Here is a 17,632-nt window from a genome sequence, read left to right on the forward strand (position 1 = left end):
GGCAGAGAGGCGTGGTGCGAGGGTGGTGAGAGACGCATCCGTAGCATGTGAAATAGATGCATGTACTGTTGTAACCATGATGGTTGTCTGAGGGAGGCATTCGAGCGATATGCTGCTGTTGGGTGGCGGATCGCGGAGGCAATTTCCGCCTCTGGCGCGTGCGATGATGACAAGTTGGGACGTTGTGGACGCGACCTGGAATCTGTGTCTTGTGGTCTCTTGACACCAACAACACACCCCCACCATGCCGTCTCCGGCCTCGTCGAGCGTTCCCCTCCCCGTCCCGCCCTCGACACCACAGGCTCCTCAGACACCAGCCAAGCACTCCTCGGCAGCAACAGATGCGAGCTCGCTGTTGACAACACCTGGACCTGGCCCGGGCCGGCGCCCGCATGTCCTCTCCCCAGCCTATGTGCGTGTTCCCGCATCTCGCGCCTGGTCGCCAGTGCCGAGCTCGACGTTTTGCAGATCCCCACAGTTGGAGGCTGAGAATGTCTTTGGCCATTTGGGCTCATAGGACCTTCAGGCTACGCCGTCACAGCCTCCACGCCACCTCCAGCTACGACCTGGTGAAAGGCAGCTGGAGACGAGGTTCATTGGAACGTTGGGCTCGTGGACATGACCCCGGAATGTCAAGGCTGACGTTCCAGACAAACTCGCGCCGACACTCGCTGTACGGTATCGAGGACCGCGTCGTGATCGAGTAAGTCTAACCTAGCTGGCGAATGTGGAGACATCGAACTCGAGCTTCAGTCTCGTACTCATCAAGCTCAACTTTGTATTCCCCGTTACCAAGCTGACCTTCACCCCAGTCCAGGTTCGCGCGCGTGGAAGGTCGGATTTTCAGGCGAGCCTGACCCCCGTGCCGTCTTCTGGTCGGCCCGCGATGCCGGGAGGATTGGCGCCGGCGAGATGTGGGACCTCGACCTGGCTGCCGTGCATGGCGCTCGCGGGAGCAGGACCGAAGCGAGGCGGTTGGTCACAGCTAGGATTGACAGGAAGCTGCGTGATGTGTTTCACCGGTGCGTACATACTAAAGAAGGAAGGTGACTGCCTAGCTGACGACTCGCCAGACACCTCCTGGCAGACGCAAAGGCGCGCAAGGTCATTGTGGTCGAGAACACGTTCCTCCCGACCTATGTCAAGGAGGAGATTGCGCGTGCACTGTTCGATGACCTCAAGGTCCCGTCAGTGGCATTTACGCCTGCCAGCCTGCTTGCTCTGGCCAGTTGTGGACGCGTCACTGGTCTGGTTGTTGACTGTGGTTGGCTCGAGACGACCGTAACTCCTGTGAGTACCAACTGCCTTGCCGTGCTGGTGATCCTGCTTCGGTGTGTGCTTCACCAGCTGTTCCGGTGGCAGTTCAGCTAACATCCAGGTCTACTGCTCTCGCCCTCTGTACCATCTCGCGCGCTCGAGCCCCCTAGCGGGCCGCGCCACCCAGAAACGCCTCTGTGCTCTCTTGCGACACTATGGCCAGTATCGGCCACCAGGTCGCGTCAGCTCGCCTCTTCCCCCCGCAGGCGTGCACCTTGCCTTGCTGTCCGACCGTGTTGTCGAGCGTGTGCTCTCAGAGGCGTGCTTTGTTGCTCCTACTGGCCCAACCACTACGCCATGTGCGTCCACTGCCGAGCCGGCCGAGCAGCTCCAGGAGATCGACGATGCAGCACTCATGGCTGCCCTTTCGGACAGATACCAGCCCTCCACCGCCGCCGATTGGCATCTCGCCATTCCAGACTCGCGTGGCGTGGGGCCTGCAGCGGCCCTAATCGTACCCGGATGGATGCGTGAGCGCGCCGCAGAGGTCCTGTTCGGAGATGGCCCAGAAGAGGTCCCTTCGGTTTCTGAGCTCGTCCTGGATACGCTTCTGAAGGTGAGCTGAATGATTGTTGGAGATCTAACTCGCCAGCTTCCTGTCGACCTTCGTACCGAGCTGTCCTCGGCCGTCCTCGTCACTGGCGGCACGGCAAGTCTGCCAGGCATGGTCGCGCGTCTGCGCGACGATGTGCTGCACCACCTCCACGATCCCGAGAGCACTGATCAGCCAATGGACCACCGTGCCGAGCTCGCCGCGTATCGCCACCGGGTGGCCAACAAGTACGCTCCCCTGCATGGTCTCGGACGCAAGTTTGCTGTCCTCAACGACCCCTCTCCTCTCGACAGCACATCAGGCAGCAGTAAAGGAGGAAGCGCGCCACGCTGGGCTCCGAGCCTCATGGCATGGGTTGGCGGCAGTCTTGCAGGGTAGGTGCCGATATTGCTTTGGTAGCAAAAAGCTGAACGTCGACAGCATTCTCAAGACCTCTGCGCCAGAAATCGCGCGCGAGGACTATGACACCCGCATGGCCGACAGCCAGACACGCGGAGATGTCTTCCGTACCGCTCTCGAAGAAGAACGCGACGGCGAGCCTGCTGCCGCCGTGGGACTGGCCCTCAACGACATGGGACCCGGTATGGCTGTTGGTGGTATTCTTGGGCCACTCAGGAAGCGCGGATGGGTCGACACTGGCGCCGTGCCAGACTGGACAACGGCCAGTGTCCGGGCCGGTGTGTAAAGACGGTGATTGTTTTTCATGCTGCTTCATTGCTTTGCTGCTTAATAGCTAGTTTTACGACGTTTTTGTACACATATAGTTTGCATGTACGGGCTTTGACCCGGCCACGACAGACCATGGACTGCGGGCTGCATTCCTGATGGGGGAAAAGAACTCCCTGCGGCCTGGGGATGCAGGGCAGCAAGTGTTATCGGCGGCGCCGACGGCCCCCGTTGAGTTATCAGCCCGCGCCGGTTTGATCTGGACCGCTTGTGGATTCAGTGTGGAATTTGTTAATCGTGTTAGTAATCGTCACCGGGTGACGTAACGACGTCAGTTACCAATCCTAAATGAGCTGGGGGATCGGCCCAAGCCAACGGGTCGGCGAGGCACACACGCTGATGAGCCCGCGCCGTCTACGCAGCCGTCGACTTTTATGCGTGTTAGTGTTCCGTTTGTGTTTTGTGTTTCTACCCATCTATACTCTCTTTCATCGTCGACCCACACTGGTCGATTTGATTCACTTGCCCCAACGGAAGGAGCTCGCGCGCCTCGTCTCGGACCCCGACCTTGAACCTTGAACTCGCGACTCGTGGGGACCTGACTCGGAACTGGAACTTGGGGCTGGCCTCCACTATCACGGAACAGGACACGGAGACACGTCGAGACGACGACGACCAACATCTGTCCAGATCAACAAGGTTCCAGCAATAAGCACACCCGCTGCGTCAACGAGACACTGAGACGCGGCCGCCGCTACGTTTACGCTTGCTCTCGTGACACCCCTTACCCCGTGAGCTAGAACCCGTTGGCCCGGGCTAGAACCAAAACAAACAACACTATCCGGGAATCGACGATGGGACAAAAGCGATATTTCCACCACGCGCTGCCGCCCCTCCCTAACCAGGAGTACCCTCGAGCCATTCCAGAGAAGCAGCCTACGTGGGGGTACTACATCGCTGCCGTCGTGGTGTACTCGGTGTGGGCCATCACGCCGCTGTCCTTGTGAGTGAGGCCACAGGAAGGAGACTTGCTGGCACGTATAGGAGGTTTGGACGTGAGCGCACATGCAGCTACAGTGACGCTATAAGCTGATCTGCACGTTCACCCAATACCCCGTCCACGTCTTCGACCTCAGCCCGGCCGGAGTAGAACATTGCAGCAATGACATACTGACGCCCCAGTGCTTATCTGACATGGTACGGCTACTCGTCTTGGTACGCCCCCACCAACCTCACGGGCCCCAAGGGCTACCTTTTCACCCCGCTAGCCGGGTACGCCTGCCTCGAAGTCCTATTCTCCATCTACTATGCCTACCTTGCGCGGTCGGTGCAGCCGGCCTCGCCCGCTAGCAACATGCGACACGATGACCTGTCGGACCTGTTCCTCCACGTCGTCCACGCCGGCCTCGCACTCGCCACGCCTGTCTCGAGGACGAGGGCACTGTCGGCACCGGGAAGGTGGGCCGAGGTACGCACCAGTATCGACGCGTTGCTGGTGTCAAGTGCCAAACAGTCTGAAAAGGAGACGAATTCCGGTACATCTACGCCTACGGGGACGGGGAGTACGGGAATGACCAAGGCGGAACAGACAACGCGTCGTCGCCTCACGCGTCTTGACTCCACCGTGGTCCCGACCTACAACCCGACAGCAGAGGAGGAGGACGATCCGCTGTTCGACGCCAATGGCCAACCGCGTGTTCTCGATGTTGACGACCCCCGCGCGGTTGAGTTTAGAGAGCAACTCCGCACATGGTTAGTTGTCGGGTTCACCACAAAACTGACACTACAGGTTCAACCATGTCCCATGGGAGTCCCTCCGTCGCGATGACCTGCGGACTTGGATTGCCTGGGCCGCCTTTTCGCTCAAGCTCGAAGATGTGACCGAACCTAAGAAGGTCCGCTTCCTTGAACGTACTTCCACCATGCTTGAGGCCCGTACGGGCACAACCTTCCCTCCTGGACGTTCCGATGTGGAGATTATGCGTCTCACTATCGACCCCGTTCGCGCGTTTGGTCGCCCGTTCATCATTTATCTCATCTCCAACACAATTAACACCTGGTTCAAGAACGTACTGTATCCCTGGCGTGGGGTACAGGTGTGCCGTGTCGGAGACATCGAGTGAGTCAAGTGGCAGATGCATAGCTCGACCCTCGCGTACTCCGAGCTGACCATCAGCTACCTCCTCCGCATTCCTGAAGGCTGGACGCCTGAGAAGGGCCGACACGAGCCCAACGCGATGCCCATCGTCTACCTCCATGGACTTGGTTTCGGCTTGCTCCAGAACCACCTGTTGCTCAAGCACCTCGTGTCGTCTCTCCCCTCTCACCCTCTCCTCGTCCCTCTGGCCCACCACACCGCCCACGCCATCTTCAACGACCGCCACCTCAAGCCGTGGACGCGCCCCGAGCTCGTCTCAGCCGTCAAGGAAGCGTGTATCCGACACGGCTTCTACGACCCCGACTTTGGCGGTGGCGTCTCCATGATGAGCCACTCGAACGGAAGTGTCCACCACGGCTGGGTGCTCAAGGACTTTCCCGAGCTTACGAAGCGCAACACTTTCGTGGACCCAGTGGTGTTCAGCCTGTGGGAAGGAGGTGAGTTGAGCTGGCTTCCCGGCAGACGTCAAGCTCTGACTAACCACCGCCCAGACGTGTGCTACAACTTTTGCTACCGCAAGCCGAGCGAGGCACTCGAGCTGTTGCTCGACTACTTTGTGGCCACCGAAGTCGGTATCGCAAACTATATCCAGCGCCATTTCAACTGGTGTGACAACACGCTGTTCATCGAGGAAATCCCCAACGCGACCGACCCGACCAAGACGGCCTTCTTCCTTGGTGGACAGGACATCATTATCGATGCAGGGGTGAGTGCTGTGGTGCCGGCCAGCCGTAGGTCCGTCGAGAATCTGCATCCAGCTGGCCGGGTACTGGGGACCGTCGTTGACTACGCGGAATGAAGACTATTGGGGACCCACACTGACTCCTTCCTTAGCGCACTCGCCGATACCTCGAACACAACGGTGTCCGCGACGGCCTGCACTGGGACGCCGACGCAGGCCACGGCGACGGTCTCATTGGCGAGCCGCGCGACCGCGTCGTCATGTATGTCGGCACTGGCTCGACTAAAGGCTGGCAGGGCTGGCTCACGAGGGGCCGTCGGTCGCACTCGCTTGGCATGGCGGATCGCCCGCCGACACCTGTTCTGGCCGAGAATGATAACATACGGCGCAGGCATCTCGCCCCGCCAAGCTGAGCGACCTTGTCATTCGGCCGCTCCATACACCCCCATACTACCAGCTCGACTGCACACACTGCTCGGGGCTGTGACTACTTGTAGAATGCATGACAACGGAAACCCCTCTACCATAGACTTAGAAATGCACTGTGTAATGACAACCTAGCTTGCAGCTTCCAGCTGCTCCGTCCCCCGCGTCGGGCGGTCTACCTCAAATGGTGTTGTACATCCTGTCACCTGCGTCGCCGAGTCCAGGCGAGATGTAGCCCTTGTCAGTGAGGAGATCGTCGATGGCGCCGATGTAAATGTCCACCTCGGGGAACTCTTCCTGCACGTGTGCCACGCCGGCCTTGGAGCCGAGGATCGAGACAATCTTGATCTGCGACGGCTGGAGACCCCACTCGGTGAGCATGCCGAGGGCGGCGACGGCGGTGCCACCGGTCGCGATCAGAGCTGGTAGGGTGTCAATAGAGATACGAGGGTGAGAGAGCTGGAGCGCGCTGTGTTTGGTAGAGCTGGGCTGTGGAAGGCCTAGCTCAAACATTAACGGCTTGAGCGAACACTCACGGTCAAGCACGTAGACCAGGTCGGCGGTCACCTGCCTGGGCAGCTTGGAGTAGTACTCGATAGCCTGGAGGGTGGTCTTGTCGCGGAACAGACCGAGGTGGAGGACGGTCGCGTCGGGGAAGAGTTCCAGGGCCGCTGGGTTCAAGTCAGCGTCTCGTTATGGTCGCGCGTTGAGATCGGCCACCACTGCGACCACGTTCCCCAGACGTATCCAATCGAGATAGTGCTCCATTCAATCCTCCACCACGCCACCCGCACGCTCGCCGACAGGGTTGTTTACCGCGTCACCTGCGTCACATGTCCCGTCCCCGCCATCCCCGACCAGACCGGACGGGACCAGCACCGCTGTCCGCGACGACTCTGCCCTCCGCGAACGCGTACTCACAGTCAGTCATGCCGATACCAGCACGCATGATGGGCGAGAGACCAATACGCGCCCCGACCGTCTTGCCCGTGAAGGACGCGATGGGGGTGTGCAGCTGTTTGGGACGTCAGCATTGGGTGGAGGCGGGGTCGGTATGTGGGGAAAGGGGAGAGGCGTAGGGGAACGCGGCAGGAGGCGTCGCCGATAGCGTGGGGGTGGGAGCGGGTGGTACTCCTCCCTCTCTCGTCGACTCGGACTCACGTCTGGGACGTCGGTGAGGGGCACGCTGGCGCTGGCCTCGTACAGGATCATCGAGCTGCGGAGAACAACAAACAGACACGTGCGACGCGACGGTGGAATTGGTGGATGGTGTGAGCGGTTCAGAGATCAGAGACATTGAGAGTCCACGAGGTCCGATAGGTGTAAATAAATGGTAGGATGAACGAGGAGAGCGTGTCAGTGGCCACCATGTTACAGCTCGAGAGCACAGCACATACCCGAGAGCGTGGATGCCCTGGCGAAAGTCCTTGGGACTGAGGTCGTGAAGCCTCAGCTCGGTGAGGCGGGTGGCGACAAGGGGGTGGGTGGAGGTGTGGAGCACCATGGTGTTATGTATGGGTGTGTGTGGTCGGGAGGGGGAGGGGAGGGGAGAAGAAGAAGAGAAAGAGAGAAAAGGAGAGAGGAGAAGTGCAACGTCGCGTCCCCCGTGCTGTATTTATACGTCGCCGTGGCCGTTCTCGCTATCAGCCAACGTCACTGACGCGCCCGCCGGAGATAACCGAGCAATCGACCATTCCCGCTCCAGTCGGGCAAACGTCCGGCCACACAGGTCCGCCATATCTGCTGCATACATGTTGCACGCGTCGTCGCTCTCCGATCGTACACACTAGTCTATGCTCGTCTTGGTACATCGCCCGCGTGTCCACCTCGTGCAGGGTTACGCATGCTTAGAGGCCCTGGCGCGCGGCGTTGGAGATCCCCTCGTGCACCTTGTGGTCGGTTGGTCGCGGCGCCGCCTCGTAGATGATCTCGCCGAGCTTGTTTGGCAGCTGCAGTGTCCATTGTCGATAATCACAGCCAGACGTATAGCAAGCCAATTGGGTAAGAACGAGTCGGGCAACGTATGACAGGTGTGGTGGAATGGGTGGATCGGAGTATCATGCCGATAAATACAGATAGGGTTTGGAGGAGCAAGCGCCACCGTATCAGCGGCCAGTTCATTCCAATGTACCATGCGTTGCGGGACTCACCGGACGCCAGCTGCCGCGCAGACCGACATAGTATATCCTTGTCGTCTCCTCGTCCTCACCCTCGCTCTCGTTGTTCGGGAAGAAGAGCGCCAGGCTGGTCGTAGAGGCAAACTTTGCCGCCCTGTGTGAGTGTCAGTAACGGTCGCATCATTTGGCTCATCGCATCCCTTAAAGGAGCCAACTCGCACACTCGACTCACTTGACCTGGTACTCTCCAGCCTCTCGGGACTCAATAACATCAAAGGCCTGGGTAGGCTCACGGGCCTCGGCGTCGGAAAAGTCGAGACCGGCGGCATTCACAAACTGCAACGGTTAACGAGGCGCAAGGAAGCCAACTGGGCAACTGTTCTGCGTTTCTTAAAACGCACCACACGCATTTCAGAGGGACGAAATCCGCCGTGTCCGGCCTTGAGCGTAATGGATCTCAGCGAGACGGACGCGGTGAATGGGACTGGCGGTCAGCATCGGAGTGAGTGACAAGGGAAGGCATACTGTGGAGAATCAAGGAGTCGTCCAGTTCGCTCTCGAGCCACTGTCATTGTTAGCTTGATGTAGATGCGACAAGTAGCTCACAATCGTCTCGTCATCTTTCTCTGCCCACTCCCTGCCAGTTAGCTATAGCCGCCAGGAGGACAACGAGCTCACTTGATCACCACCCTGCCCTTCTCCCCGCCACCCGCGGCGTTCAAAGCGACGACATGCTCCGTGTCAATGACGGGGTACAGGCTATCCGTCGGTCCGGCGCTGAGGGGGATATCGTGGTCGTGGCCATCACACCCTCCGTGGTCGTGGTCGTGCGCTTCGTGCGAGCAGGACGGCATGGTTTTGAACGTGTGTTAAGTGTTGCTGAAACCTACGTCACAATTCGAACCTCGCAGAAACGATGGAGCACCTCCACCGTGCGCTCGGAGCCACAACGGCCATATCGCCGCCCAACGCCGCCACCGTGTGTGGTGCGCTCACCCAGGCGCTCTGCGGCCGCCGCCGCCACCCGACGACGGTTCTTTCAACGTTTCCAGAGAGCGCCGAGAGACCTCATATACATCTTCTCCAACAACAACAAAAGACAATGTCCGCCCCCGCCCAGCCGCTCTACCTCGGCCCCTCGGGCGCCCAGCAGCAGCCCCCTTCCCTCCTCTCGTGGATCTGGACCAACCAGATCGTCAACCCCGAGCACCGTGAGGGCAACATTTCGTGAGCGTCCACCGCCGACAGTGGAGACGACACGACGGACCGAGACCGATGGACATGGGCAACGACCTGCGGCTGGAGCCTGCCAGCGCGCTGGAGGCGCGAGCTCAAGGATACGGGGAAAGCCGATAAGTGGTGTGTGGGACGCGGCTGGTTCTCTGCCGGCGCCGTGGACAGCTGGTCTAATGCCAATGTTTGCCAACCAGCTGGGACGCCGCCGGCAACGAGACTCCACACCCCACCCTGCTTGCCGTGCTCTCGCCTCGTCTTGAAGCTGCTTGCCACCTTGTCGACCAGCTGCTGAAGACGGGGAGGGACGAGACGGACCGAGGCGGGATACGCGCAGACAAGGCTGCGGGCTCCTGGTCGCTCTCAGCCGGTCTCTTGCGTCCCCGCCTCCACTCTCCTCGTCGCAACGTCGTGACCTACAGGCAACGTGAAAAGCAGGCTGCGGGGTTTGTGCTACAGCCAGCAACGCGTGTGCTTTGTCCATCACGGCGCAGCGATCATCCCTCGCCCTCGTGTCTTGGTGGACTGCCTCCACCCTCGTCCGTCTTTGTCTCGGTCTGAACATCTGTCATCTGTGACGAGTTTGTGCCACCCCAGCTGACACCTCCAGGATCGCCCGCGCCGTCGCCCTCTTCGCTGCTGGCGTCATCTTCGTCCGCTCGGACTGGTCGTCCGCCCTCGTTCCCGTCCTCTAGAGCGATGTGAGTTGTAAATCGCAGATCTCTGGGCATTCAACTGACAAAGCGCCACCAGTGTATCTCCACCATGATGTACAACAGCCATGCATTCACTTCTCTGGCGGCCACAGAGTCTTCTTTTCAAGCAGCAGAGATTGGGGTTGCGGAGGGACGTGTGATACCAGAAAAAAAAAACACTAGCTTTAAAAAGATCCCGAAAAAAGAGCATAAAGGACGACAGACGAGAGACGGAATACACTGGCTTGGTGTCGATCAAGAAAAATAAAGGAAGAACGAAGACTTTGGCTTCAGAGTCGGTATCTCGGAACGCTCAGGGGTATGTTGAGAAACAGATGGGAGACAGAGACAGAGACGAAAAATGAGAGACGAGGCGAGACGGATCCAGTGTGACAGACCGTGTTTTATGACTGTCCCAACTCGGAACCACCTCTGCCGGCGTTTTACTTGGGCACACCCTAGTTCTGCTCGATGATGCCGACGAGGGCCTTTTCGTACTTGCCCGAGGTCTCGCCCTCGACGCGTTGGCGGAGCGAACGGCGGTACAACTGCTGGTACTGGTTCTTGATGGCGCCGAAGCGGGGGCGGTTCCAGTGGTAGCGGGAGATACGGTAGCAGAGACGCTCGTCCTTTGTGCCCATGCCGGCCATGGCAGCCTCGAGGAGCTGGGTGTCGCGGTAAACGCCCTGTCCGTCCTGCTCGGCGCCGCGCGAGACGTGGAGGAGCGCGTCCTTCATGTGGCCCGAGAACTCGGACTCGATCATGTGTGTGAGCGACACACGGTGGCGCTGCGGGAACGCCTGGGCGATGGCTGCGAGATGCGCGTCTGAGCGCTGGAGAAGGATACCGCAGATGGCGATCTCGTCGGTGCCAATCTTGCCCGGGCCGGCGCGGTAGAGCGTCTCGACGTCCTGCTGGACCTGCTGGTGGTTGACAAACGTCGACTCGTCGCGTGTGCCGGTGAGCGCCATGACGAACATGCGCTCAGTCTTCATGCTGAGCTCGCCGCGGACGACCTGGACGAGGTCCTTGTTGTGGGTACGGCGGTACTGTTCCTTGAGCAGGAACATTTCCTCGTTGGAACGGCCAATGAGAATCTCGGTGAGGAGGTCCTCGTGCGTGCCGGCACCCTTGCACGCGCGGTTGAGGAGGTGGACGTCGCCAGCCAGAGGACCCAGCGAGATGAGAACCATGATATATTCAAACCTGCAGAGTTAGCCACGCAACGAGATCCTAACTCACCATCCGCTCAGCTCCTTCTCAAGAGTAAGCTTGAGCGACCGTCCAACAGTCTGCTCAAAGGTGCGCGACAGGACATCCACCTGGAAGGCGTCGAGTGGTGCCAGAGTGTCGACGAGGGTACGCTCGTCGGTGCCAAAGCCCTGCGATGGGTCAGCTATTGCTACTTTCCACCACTACCACTCACCTTGGTAGCCTTGCGGATGCGCTCGGCGTCAAACTGCGGGTTGTAGCCCTGGAGGTTGGCCAGAGGAGGCGCTGGGGGCGGAGCAGGGATGGGCACGCCGAGGAAGCGGGGTCCAAAGCCGGGGGCAGGCTGGGGCGGTTGACCATAAGCCGTAGGGGGAGCGCCAAACTGCTGCTGGTGCTGCTGAGGAGGAGCACCATACTGCTGCTGGGGAGGCGCACCGCCGTACTGCTGGGCAGGAGGAGCGCCGTACTGCTGCTGGGGGGGAGGAGCACCATATTGCTGCTGTGGAGGAGCGCCGTAGCCGCCGGCCGGCTGGCCGTACTGCTGCTGGCCCTGGGGTGCGTATGCGCTTCCACCGACACCGGGACCGGGGTAGCCGCCACCAAACTGCTGCTGCTGGGGAGCACCGTATTGCTGTTGAGGAGGGGCGCCGAACTGAGGTTGCTGGTTGAACTGCTGGCCCTGGGCACCGCCGTATCCAGAGCCTCCGCCGTAGTTTTGTTGAGGGGGTTGCTGGCCGTAGCCGCCCTGCTGGTAGCTGTTACCGTACATGGATATGAGGGGGGTGGATGTGGATGTGGATGTGGATGTGTGAGATGTGAGAGATGAAAAGAAAGACGAGATGAGAAAGCAGGGACGCGTGATATAGAAGAGAGCGAGAGCAGGACGCACAGGGAAGAGGCGGGCGGCGCCGGCGCCGGCGATGACGGAAGTGGGGGGATGTTTTGCCAAGATGAACTCCCCCGCGCACCCAGGACATTCCGCGCAGGAACCACTCTGGTCGCTCGGCACAGTCGTGGCGGTGCGACAGCTTGAAAGCGTCAAACCCGCATGCATCGCATGACGACGCGTGAACATATACAGGCGGATGGCAATCGACCACTGCAGTAAACGGACAGTACCGTGGCAATGGACAAACAGAGAATGAGATGGAGAATCTCAGAGGATCAGAGACAGACAAGAGCCGAATCAGGGCTGTCGTTCATACAAGCATTATGCGTCCACTGCAGAAACATCTCCAGCACAGACGTCTCCATTCATCTGGCGCGCGTCATACATGGCAGCCCCCACGCAAAACAGGCCCACAGATCCATTCTGCAATATAATGCCGGCCCCCCTCCTTGCCGTGCACCGGCCTAAGGGACCCGTATATATGCATGTTCGAACACGATCGACGGGACCGCTCTGGCCAGCGTTTTGATGGCGTTTGGCGGCGGTGCAACAAGGGGGGGCGACGGGCCGCAGTGCCACCCAAAGGGCGAGAAACACATAGAGACCGGCCCGCGGCGATACCTCAGAACCATAGTGCGTTTCTCGCTCACAGCGGGGCGGGCGGTGAAATCCCAGATCGACTCTGGCACTCTGGCACTCCGACATTCTGATGTTCTGCGCCTTCTGTCGTCCATCAGCTGCGGTTGGGAAATTGACGTCGCGCAAATCGGTATGAGACGCCCTTTGTGCGACAACACGAAACCCGTTCCAGCAAGAATCAAGCGTTTCACCGACGGTCGCGGTGGTTGCGGATCGTCTACGTTGACACCCCGCCACTCACGCCCCATCGTCCTGCTGCTACTGTCCATGCATCTAGCTTTCTATCTCGGACTAAATGCGGGCCCGCCTAGAACTTGCCGCGGAGGAGGTTCTTGATCATCTCGCGCGCGGTAATGCGCGACGTGTGGTACATGGTCTGGACGTCGAGGGTCGAGAACATCATGTCGGCGAAACCAAAGGGAAGCATGAGGGGGATCCAGCCGCGCGCGTACTCGAGCGCCCACGACTCGGGGACCATCGAGTACTGCTTGACCACACCGCGCTCAAGGTGGTGCACGCTGCCGGGCAGGTACTCTTCCCGCACGAGCGAGCCGGCCTCGTACGCGTACTCGGCGCCGGTGAGCATGTGGAAGTAGTCGTCGGCGGTGTGGCGGCCAGTGTGGCCCTCGGTACCGATGGCAGAGCCAAAGATGATCAGGTACCTGGAAAGGGTTAGTGACTTCTCCAAGGCAGCAGAAACATAATGAAACCGGCGAGGCATATCGGGTAACCCGCTGGCCATTGGATGCTTGATACCTGCCCCCCGGCTACATGAGCTTGAAACTCACTCAGTAATAGAGGCGTGGATAATGTACATGGATCCCATGGCGCCACCGGCGTTGTTGAAGACCCACTCCGAGCGGTCGGTGTAGTCGGTGAGCATGCTGGCGTCGGGGTAGGCCTTGTCAAGCTCGGTGAGGAGGTTGTGGACAATGAACGAGGCATTGCCGTTCTGGCCCTGGGCCTCGGCACGCGCGAGCGAAGCGTTCACGCAGCCGTGCAGCACCTCGGGGTCCAGGACGTAGAAGTGGTCCTGGTGTGGGTGTCAGTGTGGTCCGTCGTGCAGGTAGTGGCGGTGGTGGGAGGAGATGGGTGGCAGTAAGGGAGGGCCCAAGGCCCACCCCCGTGTCGTCCCGCCCTGGCGTTCCAGTGTTGTTCAAGAATGACGGCCTTTGTTGAAGAACAGCAGCGGAACGGCCACCCTCGCCGGGTCCTTCCTTCCCTCTCTCACCCCCGGGCGCCACGGTCACAACTCACATTGATGCTCTGGAGGTAGCTGCACAGAGCCCAGAAGATGGCGAGGATGCCAGCGCGGATGGACCACTTGGAGAACGCCGAAGACGCAGCGTTGGCAGACATGACGTACGCAGCTGGGGAGGTTGGAAAAACAAGAACACAACAAGAGATGCAAAGCAACCGGCGCGTTCAAAAACAACCAGCCAGAGAGGACGCGTACGATCCGCTGCCTCCGCCATCGAACGACTTTCCAACCAACAAATTTGGTTCCGTTCATTCATGAACACACGCTCAGCGCCGAGTGATCGCGAAAGAGGCGCCGTACGATACATGGTCATGCATAGGGCAGTCACCCGCCTAGAACTCCGCGCAGTCTACAGCTCTATGGGGGCTCGCTGTACCACTGCCCACTCTGGTACGATCCCCTCGTTCTCTCCCATCAACCCTCGTTTCGCAGTGGGCCCCTAATTCTATGATGTGTAAGAACCGTCCAAACATTGCCTCTACGACTGCTCCTCGAGTACATGGCGCAGCTCCTTGGCACGCGCCTCGGCCGCCGACCATGCCTCGTCCAGCACGCTGGCACCCGACTTGCCTGCCACACCGCCAAGGCCCTCGTGACGCACACCGCATGCGCGGCCCTCCTCGTCAAGAGCAACAGTTATGGTTGTGGGGAGGAGCGGCTGCTCAAAGGCAGTGGGGTCCGGGAGGACGTGGCTGCTGTAATGGTGTTAGCTTGTACACGGACAGGGACAACCGGAAGCTCACGACTGGAAAATACCAAACGAGCATGCCAGAGGGATGCGGCCGAGAGGCAAGGGGAACTTGTCACTCGCGTCACAGGTGGTCTGCATCGTCTCGTCGCTGTAGGTCGCGCGCGGGAGGCGGGCTGGTGTGGGTGTCAGGTACGTCACAGCGTAGCAACCTACTATTCCTCAACGCAGCCATAACCGCGAGCACAGCGGCATCGTACGCGTTTCCGTCATAGTTGATGCACACGACGTCAATGTAGATGGACCACGCGGCCTTGCCTGGTGCGATCACGAGCGAGGTCGGGGGCAGTGTCCTCGAGCTGGGCAGTGTGAGCTACAGCGATGCAGGTCATAACTCACGAGACAAGCAAGTCGTTGAGCCAGTTGGACATGGCCTGGGCCTCGTCGACAGGCGGTCCAGGCTTGAACTTGGGCGAGCAGAGAGCAGGGAGGTCGATGTTGGGCACTGCATGTTAACGCGACGTACTGGGACCGACAGAGGGGTCACGACGAGTTCAAAGGTACTCTGCACAGTTTGCCTCATACACCTTTCAACCCTCACCCACCCCTTCGCTCTCTCACTCACCGACAAAGCCCTCATCCGGCGCCGAACCACTTGGCTCGGCAATCTCCGCCTTGACACCACACACCATCGTCGTGTCGCCCATACGCACGAGCGCCGAACCGTCCGCAGTGGCAATGGAGCCTGGCCGTAAGCGCCAACATCATATCAGCTCATTGCATATACCCACCGACGTTGACGCTGACGTCGCGCCATGCATCGAGACGGCGTCCGTCCGGGCGGTATCCCTGGTCGAGGAAGCGGGTGAGGTACTGGTCCGGGTGGAGACGCTTGAAGACGGCGGCGGCCGAGGGGCCGGCAAGGGGTTCGGACGACGACGACGCGTCGGGTTGCTGGACAGCAGTAGCCATTGTGAGTGGGAGGTTAGATCGACGGAGTGGAGCTCTGGGAGCGAGCGTGTATGATGATGATGTATTTGCATCGAGAACGCACAACTTCTCATTTACAACCTCCACCAGAGCTGTTACAAAGTTATCTGGTCCCCCCCTCCTCTTTTAGACGCCCACCCGGGTGACTACTCCACCTTTTGTGTCCGCCGGCCCCCTTGGGCCCTTTGGATCATCGTTTGCTGGAAACGTCCCTCCATCTGAACAGCCACTTTGCACACTCTCCGCACTCTTTGTCACCCGTTTCCTCCCCTCCATCACATCAATCCACCCATCCAACCCCTTCCACGCAACGGGACACCCCAAACCTACCCTCCCAGCGCGGTACATGTCCAGTCATGTCCCCACTCCCGGCTCCGCAACCCCCCACCACGCATCCACCTCGGCCAACCCCGCAGCTGTGACACCGGCGTCCTACCACCCCGCACCGCGCCCAGTCCCCAACACCTTCCCCTTCCACCGCATCGACACACACCAGATAAAGCAACAGCTCCACGATGCGCTGGGCGAAGCTGGCTTGCCGTATTGGAAGGCGCTCAATGCGTACCTCCTCGGACAGCTCGGCCGCCACGAACTCGAGGCACTTGTACGAGGCTGGCTCAAGGGCAAGAACAGTGAGTTGGTGGTGGTGGTGGAGGGTGTCGCACAAGCAAGTTCCCATCAGTCCAGCCGCTTACCCAACCCAGTCCAACTGCACAACCACCTCCTGGCATCGCTCTTGCACAACGCATCAGCACCGCAGTACCACAATGTCCCGCTGTCCCCGCTCAACATGCACAAGCGGCGCAAGGGGGAGATGGGTATCGAGGCTCCCGATTTTGATTCCGACGCGACGTTTATCGAACCCCACCAGCGCGTCCAGTACTGGGTCATGGGCATGGGCGGACGAGAACGTGATCGTGTGCGCCGCGCCATGGAGCCTGGCGATGAGGAGAATGCCGAGGTGGCAGCAGCTCCAGCTCCCGAAGTCGCCGCAGCGCCAGCAGATGCCGAGTGGGACGCCAATGGCCGGAAACGGAGTTGGTCTGTCTTCAACTCTGGCAGTGAGTTTGGTTCGTCATCTCTGTTGTGTAATGTGTGTATAAGCAGCAGCTAACAGATACAGCTGCGACACATGCCCCGCTCGCGCAGTCGTCCCGTACCATCCCGTCGTCACGTCAACTTGGTGTTCGCATGTCCCAGGTTGCCAAGATTGCCGGCCTCGACGTTTCACCCGAGGCCACGCGCGACGTCGGCGAGTTTATGGGTGTGGGCCTGAACGCGCACCTCGGCGACGTCCTGCATAGTGTTGTGCACCTCACTGGACGCGACCGCCCAGGTGCCGAGACGATCCGCGTTCCCCTCGGTGTCAAGACCAACACTGTCAACGGTGCCACGGAGAAACCTCTGCCTCCACCCTCGCTCGCAACGATGCAGTACCTCTTCACCCTCGCGCCCAGCCTGCACCCCCAGCAGTCCCCGACTCTTTACAAGCTCGAGGGAAGCATCACGCAGGCCGAGCTCGACAGCTCGACACCGCCAGTAAAGCCGCCCAGCAGCACGCGCCCAGCGCTGCTGCCCTTGGCCATGACGACTCCTGCCCAGCCGACAGCCGCCCTGCCACCGATGCCCATGTCCATGACCCAACCTGGCGCATCACCCGTAGCTGGTACGGCAGCGCTGCACGCTCCCGGCGGACAGGCAATGACGCCGGGAGGGAGCAAGATGGACTCGATGTCCCAGACCCTTGTCAACACCGGTTTGCTCAAGATTGACAAGGCGGGCCACAACGAGGGCGAAGGCGGCGCAGACCGCAAGCGCGAAAAGAAGCACAACTTGCACTGGAAGTACGAGGACCCGGCCTTGATCCTCAAGGATCTCCTCGGGTAGGCACAATGCCCCCCCCCCCCCCCCCCCCACTGCCTGCCTGCTTCTTGTCGCTCCGTTGTCATGTCGCCCAGTTGTCATGTCCCTCTCTAATACCATTGCACCATCCACCACGCCATCCGCGTCTTGTCCTACACGTCGACTCTTCACGTCACCCGTTCCGTCCTAGCATGTCCCTACATGGCACCTCAGTGCCTCCTCCCTCTCCCCCCTACGCCGTCC

The 17,632-nt window shown here is 60.2% G+C and overlaps 10 protein-coding genes across 10 annotated transcripts; 4 read left to right on the forward strand and 6 right to left on the reverse strand.

The window, feature by feature from the left end:
- Positions 1-244: 244 nt before the first annotated feature.
- EHS24_004860 (uncharacterized protein) lies at positions 245-2,555 on the forward strand (the record flags this gene model as incomplete). Its single annotated transcript, XM_028620404.1, has 7 exons — positions 245-412; positions 651-703; positions 813-1,022; positions 1,074-1,290; positions 1,379-1,873; positions 1,934-2,244; positions 2,291-2,555. 7 exons carry the CDS (start codon positions 245-247, stop codon positions 2,553-2,555), a joined length of 1,719 nt encoding a protein of 572 aa, XP_028479376.1.
- Positions 2,556-3,390: 835 nt separating this feature from the next.
- On the forward strand, positions 3,391-5,789 carry EHS24_004861 (uncharacterized protein; the record flags this gene model as incomplete). The annotated part of the gene is made up of 6 exons (XM_028620405.1): positions 3,391-3,539; positions 3,719-4,288; positions 4,326-4,655; positions 4,713-5,131; positions 5,186-5,400; positions 5,529-5,789. The coding sequence occupies 6 exons, from the start codon at positions 3,391-3,393 to the stop codon at positions 5,787-5,789; spliced, it is 1,944 nt and encodes a 647-aa protein (XP_028479377.1).
- Positions 5,790-5,982: 193 nt separating this feature from the next.
- Positions 5,983-7,306, reverse strand: EHS24_004862 (uncharacterized protein; the record flags this gene model as incomplete). Its single annotated transcript, XM_028620406.1, has 4 exons — positions 5,983-6,473; positions 6,724-6,817; positions 6,964-7,018; positions 7,200-7,306. The coding sequence occupies 4 exons, from the start codon at positions 7,304-7,306 to the stop codon at positions 5,983-5,985; spliced, it is 747 nt and encodes a 248-aa protein (XP_028479378.1).
- A 343-nt stretch (positions 7,307-7,649) lies between these two features.
- Positions 7,650-8,773, reverse strand: EHS24_004863 (uncharacterized protein; the record flags this gene model as incomplete). Its single annotated transcript, XM_028620407.1, has 7 exons — positions 7,650-7,751; positions 7,953-8,073; positions 8,152-8,255; positions 8,321-8,403; positions 8,445-8,484; positions 8,526-8,556; positions 8,598-8,773. The coding sequence occupies 7 exons, from the start codon at positions 8,771-8,773 to the stop codon at positions 7,650-7,652; spliced, it is 657 nt and encodes a 218-aa protein (XP_028479379.1).
- A 248-nt stretch (positions 8,774-9,021) lies between these two features.
- On the forward strand, positions 9,022-9,847 carry EHS24_004864 (uncharacterized protein; the record flags this gene model as incomplete). Its single annotated transcript, XM_028620408.1, has 3 exons — positions 9,022-9,146; positions 9,350-9,598; positions 9,763-9,847. 3 exons carry the CDS (start codon positions 9,022-9,024, stop codon positions 9,845-9,847), a joined length of 459 nt encoding a protein of 152 aa, XP_028479380.1.
- Positions 9,848-10,305: 458 nt separating this feature from the next.
- On the reverse strand, positions 10,306-11,040 carry EHS24_004865 (uncharacterized protein; the record flags this gene model as incomplete). The annotated part of the gene is made up of 1 exon (XM_028620409.1): positions 10,306-11,040. One exon carries the CDS (start codon positions 11,038-11,040, stop codon positions 10,306-10,308), a length of 735 nt encoding a protein of 244 aa, XP_028479381.1.
- Positions 11,041-11,085: 45 nt separating this feature from the next.
- On the reverse strand, positions 11,086-11,828 carry EHS24_004866 (uncharacterized protein; the record flags this gene model as incomplete). The annotated part of the gene is made up of 2 exons (XM_028620410.1): positions 11,086-11,229; positions 11,274-11,828. 2 exons carry the CDS (start codon positions 11,826-11,828, stop codon positions 11,086-11,088), a joined length of 699 nt encoding a protein of 232 aa, XP_028479382.1.
- A 1,066-nt stretch (positions 11,829-12,894) lies between these two features.
- On the reverse strand, positions 12,895-13,946 carry ERG2 (C-8 sterol isomerase; the record flags this gene model as incomplete). Its single annotated transcript, XM_028620411.1, has 3 exons — positions 12,895-13,249; positions 13,376-13,620; positions 13,845-13,946. 3 exons carry the CDS (start codon positions 13,944-13,946, stop codon positions 12,895-12,897), a joined length of 702 nt encoding a protein of 233 aa, XP_028479383.1.
- Positions 13,947-14,326: 380 nt separating this feature from the next.
- Positions 14,327-15,508, reverse strand: EHS24_004868 (uncharacterized protein; the record flags this gene model as incomplete). Its single annotated transcript, XM_028620412.1, has 6 exons — positions 14,327-14,543; positions 14,592-14,712; positions 14,753-14,895; positions 14,936-15,041; positions 15,162-15,281; positions 15,328-15,508. 6 exons carry the CDS (start codon positions 15,506-15,508, stop codon positions 14,327-14,329), a joined length of 888 nt encoding a protein of 295 aa, XP_028479384.1.
- Positions 15,509-15,872: 364 nt separating this feature from the next.
- Positions 15,873-17,413, forward strand: EHS24_004869 (uncharacterized protein; the record flags this gene model as incomplete). Its single annotated transcript, XM_028620413.1, has 3 exons — positions 15,873-16,158; positions 16,231-16,587; positions 16,650-17,413. The coding sequence occupies 3 exons, from the start codon at positions 15,873-15,875 to the stop codon at positions 17,411-17,413; spliced, it is 1,407 nt and encodes a 468-aa protein (XP_028479385.1).
- Positions 17,414-17,632: the final 219 nt, after the last annotated feature.

This window comes from Apiotrichum porosum (assembly GCF_003942205.1).
Source record: "Apiotrichum porosum strain DSM 27194 chromosome Unknown scaffold_2, whole genome shotgun sequence".
NCBI classification, from domain to species: domain Eukaryota; kingdom Fungi; phylum Basidiomycota; class Tremellomycetes; order Trichosporonales; family Trichosporonaceae; genus Apiotrichum; species Apiotrichum porosum.